Source organism: Quercus lobata, chromosome 8 (assembly GCF_001633185.2).
Source record: "Quercus lobata isolate SW786 chromosome 8, ValleyOak3.0 Primary Assembly, whole genome shotgun sequence".
Lineage (NCBI taxonomy): Eukaryota > Viridiplantae > Streptophyta > Magnoliopsida > Fagales > Fagaceae > Quercus > Quercus lobata.
In genome coordinates this window covers 43,427,439-43,438,364 of record NC_044911.1, presented here as the reverse complement: position 1 = coordinate 43,438,364, position 10,926 = coordinate 43,427,439, and the positions used below count along the sequence as shown (strand labels likewise).

Here is a 10,926-nt window from a genome sequence, read left to right as displayed (position 1 = left end):
CATTTTATGATTGTCCCCCGCTGATCAACAATAGCCCCCATTTTTTTTTCGCTATAAACGTTAGAATTTTCACTAAATTTTTCATAATAATTAAATAGATAAATTTTTACTGATTTTTATATAAATTCATCATTAATATTATTTTGACATAAATATACTTTTTAGTTCTTATATTTTATTTTTTGATCTTTACATTTTATTTTTACTATTTTTAGCTTCTAAATCAATTAACCTATGACATTTAAATTCTTAGAGCATCCACAGCCGGATTCTATATCTCATCCTATTTTACCATCTCAAAAAGTAACTTTATCAATTATACCATACCATTTACAATATACCCAGCATTCCTAAACTCTATAATTTTACCATTTTATTAAAATATTATTTTTTAATTTTTTTTTTTATTATTTCTCTTTTTCTCCTCATTTTCCTCTCTTCCACCCTCAACCTCTAGCACCGGCCTCAACCTCTAGCAAACCCATACCCAGCAAATCACAAGAAGCAAATCACAACAAAAATCCACCCAAATCAAACAAGCACCAGAACTAAACAATCTCAACCTCTAGCACCGGCCACAACTAAACAAACAATCACCACCACGCCACCACTACCCTCTGCCCAAACAAACCCAGCAAACACCGAAACCCACCATCAAGCCCATCGGGAAAAATCACAACCACCGGACCTAAATCCAACCACCCAAACGCCACCCAAACACCACCCAAATCCGACCCAAACGCCGGAAACTGGAACCAAAAACCCAAAATAAAAAAAACAAAATAAAACCCACTTCAAACCCAGCAAACCCATAACAACCCAACCAACCAAATGCTCGCCACCAACCCAGAAACCGGCCACCATGTCAACACCACCAAACCCACCAAACGCCGGTCTCTATGCCGATCTCCACATCGGTCTCCACGCCGATCTCCACCGCGCTGACCTCCAGCCATCACGCCCATCGCAGCCGCGCCACCAGCCTCGCCACCATGCCGATCTATAAATCCGATCCGGCGTGAGCTCCGATCTGGCTTGGTGATTCGGCGTGAGCTCCGAGAGAGAAGCTGGACAATGGCGAGACAGAGAGGGGATGAGAAACAGAGAACGAAGAAAGAGAAAAGAAAGAGAAAAAATGGGAGGGGAGAGAGGAATGGCCGGTTAAAAAGAGTATTTTTATATTATTTTTTTTTATACCATTCAGCTACAGTACCATCTTACATTTGAGATGGTACTGTAGCTAAATCTCAAAAAAAAAATAGCTTTTCCCATATGGCCTCCCAGTTGGTGAGCATTTTTTGGGCTTGTATGCCAAATGTAAGATACATTTGGCATATAGAAAGCCTACTGCGGATGCTCTTACAGTCAATCAACAGGAAAAGCAAGCAGATAAAACACCCTATTAATTGGCCTGTGACTTATATGACTATTAAAATATTATTAAAAAATATTATTTAGCATTTTTATATCCCACATCATTATTTTAATTTTTTATAAAAAGAAGGGGAAATTACACTTTACCCACCTGTGCTTTACTCAAAAAACACTTTACCCACCTGTGGTTTAAAAAATGACACTTTACCTACCTGTGGTCTAATCTGTTAACCAAACGTTTACCCACCTTAGTCCTGCCGTTACTCTAACACTATTCCACTCAAAAAAACAACAGCAATTGAATCAAATCATTTTCCTGAGAAAGAAAAAAAACTTCCTTATACCCGTACACCCCTGTTTCAGATTGTGATCCACTCCATCAAGATCAACCGGTGAAACTCTCGGCATCAAGAGAAGAAGGCAGTCCTATCAAAACCCATGTAAAGGATATTGAAGATTTTCTCTCTTGGTTTTTACAGCAGGTACGATTTTGATAGTTAGGGTTCTTGATTTCTTTTTCAAAAATTGCTGGTACATTTTTTGCATCTGGGTAGTTTTCCTTTACTGTGGATTATGTTTATTTGTTGTAGTAATTGATTTTGGTTTGAATGCTGCAAAAAAATGTTTGGGAAAGTTTAAATCTTGTTAATGCATTTGGTGGTGTCAATAGTAGTCACTTTGGTTTGGTACTTTTTATATCTAATGTGCAAATCAGAAACTTCAGGATGCTACAACATGCTTTGTTATGCTACAAAGTGCTTTGTTATGATAAAAAAAGACATTGGTCCATTTCCATGTGGTTGCCTCCCAAATACAAAACAAAGTTTTTTTTTTTTTTAATATGCATATTCCGTTGGAACCTATAGAAAATTTCAATTGCTGAAATTTATATATTGTTTAATGAGCTAAAAGTTGCAAGTGGTTTGGTCCTTTGTTGTGTTGTGTTCTGTGTGGACCCTAGGAATCTTTTTGTATTGAGAAAAAAATGTGTAAATGTGGACTTTGTGGTCCATTCTCACATGGGTGTCTCCCAAAAATAGAACAAACACTTTTGTCTGTTTCTACTATGTTTGTGTTTTATTCTTTTGTCAAACAACATTTTTATTTAAGCATTTATTTTTATGCAGATGGCAAATTTGAAGTTGACTGTTGAGATTAATTATGGTGGCAAGTTTGTGTGGAACCCAAACCTAGAATATATAGGTGGCAACATAGCATATGAAGATGTTGACCCTGATTGTCTAAGTTTTTTCGAAATACAAGGATTGTGTGAGAAGTATGGTGCACCCCGTACAAGTACATATCATTACTTAATTCCTGGAGGTAATTTAGAGGAAGGCTTAAGAATGATAACTAGGGATGCTGAGGTGCTGTATATGTGTGAAATTCACATAGCATGGCCTACAGATAGGTTGGTATTATATGTGGAAGGTGGTGAACAGCCACTTGCTGTTGAAAATGAAGTGGATGAAAATGAAGAAGTGAATGTGGGTGGTGAAGGAGATGAAGTGCTAGAAATTGATCAAAATGATAATGTGGACTTTGATTGGTTGGAGGAAGGGCTAGAAGGGCCAGATTTTAATGACGATGTATTTGGGGAGACTACAACCCCACAAAGGAGTAATGCAGCAGCTATTGAGGCCCCACAGAGCAGTAATGCTAGGGAAATTGATGGTGTGGATGAAAATGATTGGCTTGAACCACCTGTTGAGGATGACATGGAAAGTTTGGTAGGGTCTGATGATGATGAACCGGCTGCTGGTTCAATAGAGAAGGTTTTTAATGTTCAAACTGGAATGAAAAAACCTAAGCTGTGTAAGGGAATGAAGTTTCCTAATGCTAAGGTGTTTAGGGAGGCATTGAGGGAATATGCTATACATAAACCTATGGATATCTGGTTTAAATTGAATGAGAAAGAGAAGATATCTGTCTATTGCAAGAACAAGTGTGGGTGGAGGTGTTATGCATCTAAAGTTAGTGGGGAGTTGACCTTCCAAATAAAGACATGGATACCTGAGTGCACCTGCCCTAGAACCCTCCAAAACAGCCAAGTAACATCAGCATATATTGCTAAGAAGTATATGCAAGATTTTAGCAAGAACCCTAATTGGACTGTAGAGGGTGTGCAACACCATGTGAAGGATAAACTTGAGGTTGACATAAGTGTGAGTCAAGTGTATAGGTCTAAGAGGAAAGCCATTGATTTGATTACTGGGGATGAGCAGTTACAATATGGGAAGCTAAGAGACTATGCAGAGATGATAAGGTTGAATGATGTAGGAAGTAGGGTTATTTTGCAAACTGAGATGGAGAATGAAAATTCTCAACCAAAATTTAGGAGGATGTATATAAGGTATAATGCACAGAAGGTTGGTTTCTTAGGAGGGTGTAGACCAATCATAGGATTGGATGGGTGCCACCTAAAAGGAAGATTTGGTGGGCAAATACTAGCTGCCACAGCTAGGGATGGAAATGATAATATTTTTCCAGTTGCCTTGGCTGTGGTTGAACAAGAGAACAAAGACTCTTGGGTTTGGTTCCTTCAACAGTTTTCAGATGATATTGGAAATCCAGAGCAACTAAATTTTGTCTTTATCAGTGATAGGCAAAAGGTATAAACTTTGTATGTTCACTTCAGTAATACATGCATGTATTTTCATTATTCATATTACTAATATTGTTTTTAACTTATCAAATAAAAAATATGCATTGCCATACTAATATTATTCTGCAAGTAGGAATGACCAACCCCACCCAATGGTTTTGCCCACCATGATTTTACCCTAGGAATATTATCTAGTATACAAATCACTTTTCTATTAGGAACAAAAATGCCATAGTAAAAGCAATGCCATACTAATATTGTTTTCTATTGAATTCTATGTGAAACAGGGACTTATACCTGCAATTGAGATGTTATTTCCAACTGTAGAGCATAGGTACTGTGTGAAGCATATCTACAATAACTTCAAAGTTAACCACAAGGGGTTGGAGTTGAAGGATGCATTATGGAGATGTGCTGGAGCCACAACTATTAAGGAGTTTGAGAAGAGAATGCAAGAATTAAAGGATCTAGACCCTAAGGCTTGGGAGTATCTTGCTGACATTAATCCTGCCCAATGGTCTAAGTCTCATTTTACTTGCAGAGCATTAAGTGATTGTTTAGCCAACAATCTTAGTGAATTATTCAATTCCATGATTTTGAAGGCTAGGGACAAGCCCATCTTAGCAATGTTAGAGTGGATTAGAGTTAGGCTAATGACCAATCTCTATAAAAAGAGGAAAGGTATAGAGAAGTATGTTGGGAAAGTGTGTCCAAATATTCAAGACAAGTTAGAGAAGTTGAAACAAGAGAGTATACCTTTTTGTGCTACTCCATCTGGTAGGTTCATGTATGAAGTTGATAATGACCGTGAAAGGCATGTGGTTAATTTGACAAATAGGACATGCAGCTGTAGGATATGGGATTTAACTGGACTGCCTTGCAAACATGGCATTACTGCTATTTTTAAGAACCTAGAGAAGGTTGAAGATTATGTGCATCCTTGCTACCTAAGGGAAACATATCTTCAAACTTACCAGGAGATTATTCAACCAATGCCTGGCCAATCAGAATGGGTTCAAACTGGACATGCTGCTCCTGTTGCCCCTCATGTTTACAAGCCACCTGGTAGGCCTCCTAAGCTAAGGAAAAAAGCCCCTGATGAGCCAAGGAACCCATATAGGATATCTAGAATGAACAAGACTATCAAATGTGGGAAGTGTCATAAAGAAGGGCACAATTCAAGAGGTTGCAAAGCTATCATTACTGGTGAGACTACATGGCAGAGGAGACAGAGGCTTCAAAAGGATAAAGTTGTAAGAATATTTAGAGTTCAACCCTAGTCACTTCGTTCCTTGCTTCATATGTTTGTAAGCTGTCATTATTGTTGTCATATTTTTGTAACTTGTACTGCTGTGATATATGCACAGGGAATTAATTCAGCAAGTAGGACCAAGAAGAATGTTACTGAGACAAGACCTCAAATCACAACTCAACCTGCATCCCAACCTGCATATCAACCTTTTGCTAACACCTCTAGATCTCAGCCTTCATCCTCACAACCAGCTAACAGAGCTTCAACTCCACAAGCCGCCTCTAGGGCCTATTGGTACTCTTCATCTAGTCAACCAAACTTTCATGTGCCTAGAGAGACATGGGATTCTAGACCATCATTATCCCAGGTATTGTAGCTTTATTTATATAATTTTTTGTTTTACCTTACCATCAATTAACTTGTCTATGATTATGATTTTGTAGCCAAGAAGTGGTGTTGCTGGTGTAGCTAGTGTGGTTGGTGCATTTGCTGTTGCTAGTGTAGCTAGACAAATTAATGGTGGAGGTACTACTATGGGTACCAGAGGAAAAGACAATATATCAAGTGCTGAAAAATCCAAGGCAGTAGGTGATAAGGGCAGAACATCAAGACCATCAAAGTTTCAACCGGTTGGTGGGAAGAGCAGTACATGATGACCAACAAACTAGAAGGAAGCTAGATGAGATGTTTTGTTTTTGTGTGGTCCACATACCTAGTATAATTAGTAGTTTAAATGGTCAAACAATGGTTAAGAGATGTGTTTCTGTTTTGGTTAAGAGATGTGTTTCTGTCTTTGTCAAACAATGGTTTTACTTTTGGTTGTAATCTTGTTATTAAGGTGGAAAGGTTTTAATATTTTGGTAATATATTGTTGTGTTATTTTTTGGCATGTGCCATTTATGATAGAATGATTAATATTTTGGTAATATATTAGCTTTTGGCAATGTGCTAGGTAATGATAGATTGGCTGTGTTGTTAGCTGATATGGAAGAATTATTAATATTTTAGTCATATATTGCATATATCAGGTTTTGGCAATGTGCTAGGTAGTCACAGAGTGACTGTATTGTTAGCTGATATGGAAGAATCACTTATATTGTCCAAGACAGGGCTAATCCTATAACAGGGCTATATGGGCAAGATCCACATATTGGGTTTTTGCTCTGTTAAAAACCAGACCTGATATTTTCTCATAGCAGCCAAAAACACGAAGAATCTCATCACAAGTCGGACTTGATGCTTTCCCAAAGATGACACAATCATTTGCAAAGAATAAATGATTCAAACAAGGACCTCCACAACCAGCGGCAGCTCCAGATAATCGTTTGGCTTGCTAAGATCGTGTTAATCAGCTTGATAGTCCTACACAAAGAAGAAAGATATATGTGGAGATAAGGTCACCTTGGCACAATCCTCTGCTGGAACTGAAAAATCCTTTTGGAGAACCATCTATATGGCTGCAAGGAGAAGAATCTACTATTTTTGGGAAGGAAGTCTTGATAAAGTCAGTCACTCAAAATGTCCAATAACAAGACTCATTTTCAAGACTTCCTTCCCAAAAATTATGTAATGCATGTATGTATCTTACTGCTGAAAATTATGTATTTTTTTTTTTTTTTTTGGCTTTATTCATCCTAATGAGAAATATAATGATGTATCTATGATACAAAATATTTCTTATAACAATTATATTGACTCATCCATGTAACAACTCAATAACTAAATGTTGTATAATTTTATTTTATATAATTTTTGTCATAATTTGACTCACTAACTTTTTATATGATATTCACTTATTGAGTTGTTATAGGAATAAAAGTTGATATTATTGATAAAAAAATACTTTCACTATTCGTAGGCATCATATATCGGTTTATAGAATATTTGTGGCCTAAACTCCTTATCCTAGTTTGTATAGTAAAATGTACCATGATTTGTTTTTTCAGTATAATAGAAAGAAAAAAAAATTGAAATTGCAACGTCCAATCGAAATACCACAAATTCTACATGACTGAGACAAGAGGTATTCAATAATCCAGATGGAGAAACAGTACATATTGAAAACATTTTGGGTGGCATGTGGAGACAATGGTTATCAGTTAACAACATATAGCCCTGTCTGCATTTTTCTGCACAACTAATAAAGTTGTTATTGCCATCTTCCATAAGCGGATCCAGCTAATCCTACGAGTATATATTGTCCAAGTCTTTAAGGTTTTTCTTTAGCTTTTGTCTTTTGAAATATTATGTTGATAATAGACTTTTATTCTACACTGTAAATTCATCTTCTTTTGGAGAAGCATCTATAAGCAATTAATATGGCAATACCAAAAACGAATTTAAATCGCTAAAATCATATTCGCTTCATATCCATTAATCTGTTTCTAGCTTACTGCTACTGTTCACTACTCATTGTACTGCATGGTCTAGAGCATGGAAACTCTTCAAAAGTTTAACCACTTCACCAAGATTTGAGGTGTTTTTCTTTCTACTTGGACATAGTGCTGTAAAGCCTTATCTTATGTATGCCATTTTTTTATTTTATTTTATTTTTTAAAGTAGTAAGTTTTATTAGCTAAATAAATGCATCAAGTGCACAAGGTGTATACTAGGTGTACAACTCCCCTTAAGATCCAAGATTACAAAGATCAATATGCATCATGTTCTACATACTGCTGCTAAGTTAGCTCTATCTACTGATTTTTCCTTTTGTTTTAGCTCAAACATTCTGCCTCCACCCTTAAGGCTTGCTTGTATGGCAGATTGTCCTCTTGTTTCTTAGTTCTTTCTATTTGAATAAAATTGCAAATTATCCAAAAAAAAAAGATAGTTGAGTGCCATCAATTTACAAATACCATCAATTTATTACCAACAATCAAATTAGGTGATTCTATTACCAAAGTTGTTATATTACAACAATACAACTTACAAAATGACCATTTGAGCATTCAACCTACAAAACAATAAAATTTACACACTGAACTAAGCTCAATGATCCAGCCAACCTCAACAAAACAAACACATAACCATCATGCTAGACCTAAATCTCTTAAATTCTGTTTTGTTGCAGTAAAGCAAAACAAAAAACCAACATTACAAACACAAAAAATCCCCAAGCTTGCACAATCTCTCATTATCTCTTGTCTTCATTGCTTTCTCCCTAGCTTCTACATATTGTTCAGGAGCTTTTATTTCCCTCTTAATAGTTTTTTCTTCCATTTCCCTAGCTGACTTTTCCCTTTGAAGCATTGGCAAAAATGAGTTGTTGTAGAATAAGTGCCACTTGATGAATACATTGCACAAGTTGCTCAAGAAACCTTCACTGAAATTACTGCAATTTGAAAAAAAAAAAAATCCCATTAGAATATGCATCTTTAGATTTAAATGATGGGGTAACAACAAAAGCCCCTTTCACAAGGGCATCCACATAGAGGCATAAAACTTGATATTGCCATAGCAACATTGCAAAAGATGCATTATAATGCACTAGTCGCCTTCTAAATTTAGATTAACAAAAGGCAAAAACATTAGGATGTTGTTCTGACCATGCTTCAAAACATTTTATGACCTATCATTGAAATCATTTAGAAGCTTCCTATCTCATTACTTCATATAAACCTTTGAAGATTGCTGAAATAAAAAGCTGGTCTGTTCCATTCCACTGATCTGATATGTACAATGAAGAAAACAAATACTGATAACAAAACCAGCAAGGAAATCATAGACTTGACTTACCAGGTTAATATTATATTTGCTAGTCACATATAGAAAGTGAACAAACAATAGGAACTTAAATTATAGCCCATAACAGAGCACTCTGTAGCACCTAACAGTTTCGGGTTTGCATATTAGATGTAAAACTACTACATGAAAGTGACTGCTATTGACACTACCAAATGATAAGCATTAACAAGTAGAACCATAAAACACCCAAGGGGCTGCACTATTACAAAGGCTTCACATTCGAAATGTGAACAAACAATAGGAACGGTAACTATAGCCCATAACAGAGTACTTTGCAGTATCCTTCACGGAATGATTCACACAACACTTTTTTGCAGCATTCAAACCAAAATCGATTACTACAACAAATAAACATAATCCACAATAAAGGAAAACTACCCAGATGCAAAAAATGTACCAGCAATTTTTGAAAAAGAAATCAAGAACCCTAACTATCAAAATCGTACCTGCTATAAACATCAAGAGAGAAAATCTTCAATATCCTTCACATGGGTTTTGATAGGACTGCCTTCTTCTCTTGATGCCGAGAGTTTCACCGGTTGATCTTGATGGAGTGGATCACAATCTCAAACAGGGGTGTACGGGTATAAGGAAGTTTTTTTTCTTTCTCAGGAAAGTGATTTGATTCAATTGCTGTTGTTTTTTTGAGTGGAATAGTGTTAGAGTAACGGCAGGACTGAGGTGGGTAAACGTTTGGTTAACATATTAGACCACAGGTAGGTAAAGTGTCATTTTTTAAACCACAGGTGGGTAAAGTATTTTTTGAATAAAGCACAGGTGGGTAAAGTGTAATTTTCCCTAAAAAGAATGTCAGATAATTTAGACCAAAAAAAGAAAATAAATTAAAAAACAAAATTTTTTTTTTTTTTTTTTTTTTTTTTACTTTCATTATTTTTTTCGTAAGAACTGAAGTTGTTCTCCGTGTTCTTCCTAAATCCATGAAATAAACCAATCTCCAGCAAACCCCAAATCCAAATCCAGCAACAAAATCTACTCCATCAAATTCCAGAAAAACAAGAAATAAATCCAAGAAACCAAACCATATATAAATCGAAGAAATAAACCCATAAACCCAGTAACCAATTCACTCTCTAACAAACCCATAAACCCAGATTTTTTCTTAAGAAACAAACGCACAAAAAAAACCCTTAAAAACAAAACTCCACGTTCTCTCCAAAAAAACAAAAACAAACCCAGAACAAGAGCAAGGATACCCAAATCTGAACAAACTTAGTCACACAAGTCTCAAACAAACCCAGATACCCACTCATGGGCAATGGATTCTCTTCTTGACGCATGCCACGACCACCACCGGCGATGTTCCCATTTTCCATCCAAACACCATCCTCCACCGAAACCTCCAACAAATCAAACCCACAAACCCAGAAAAATCATCAAACCCACATGGAAAAACAAACCCAAGTCAGAGAGATCGTGACCAACACCAACCGATCTGTGACCTACAGGCCCCGATCCGACGACAGAGCTCCGCCACTGTCACCAACCCAAGAAACCCTCTTTCGATCTCCAACAAGTCGGTGTCCAGTACATGGGCATAATCACACCCAATTCCAACTCCGCCACTGTCACCACCCAAGTCCAGGTTCACTGTCATGTACCGTGGAATTCCACTGGGTGAAGCCTCGGTTCCCGGGTTTTACCAAGAGGCCCACAGCGTGAGACAGGTGGAGGCCACCATCGCCGTTGATCGAATCAACTTGCAGAAAGCTGACGCCGCTGATTTGGTTCGTGACGCTTCCTTAAACGACCGCGTTGAGCTCAGGGTCCTCGGTGATGTCGGTGCTAAGATCCGTGTCTTGAACTTCGACTCTCCTGGAGTTCAGGTCATTTCTAACTTCAGCTCTCTTTTTTATTCTTTTAAAAAGATTTTTTTAAACTTAAAAAAAATTTAACTTTTGTTTTTTAATTTATTTTCTTTTTTGGTTTAAAT

At 36.7% G+C, this 10,926-nt stretch overlaps 1 protein-coding gene and 1 long non-coding RNA gene across 2 annotated transcripts; one reads left to right on the top strand and one right to left on the bottom strand.

Annotated features, from left to right (window-relative positions):
• The first annotated feature begins 1,633 nt into the window (after positions 1–1,633).
• Positions 1,634–6,085, top strand: LOC115958131. The gene is made up of 5 exons (XM_031076494.1): positions 1,634–1,856; positions 2,502–3,986; positions 4,267–5,232; positions 5,347–5,598; positions 5,675–6,085. Exons 2-5 carry the CDS (start codon positions 2,502–2,504, stop codon positions 5,882–5,884), a joined length of 2,913 nt encoding a protein of 970 aa, XP_030932354.1. The 5' UTR covers positions 1,634–1,856; the 3' UTR covers positions 5,885–6,085.
• A 2,007-nt stretch (positions 6,086–8,092) lies between these two features.
• On the bottom strand, positions 8,093–10,628 carry LOC115955108. Its single transcript, XR_004084028.1, has 2 exons — positions 9,422–10,628; positions 8,093–8,562 (listed from the first exon to the last, which is right to left on the bottom strand). It is a non-coding gene; the product is annotated as an uncharacterized LOC115955108 (long non-coding RNA).
• Positions 10,629–10,926: the final 298 nt, after the last annotated feature.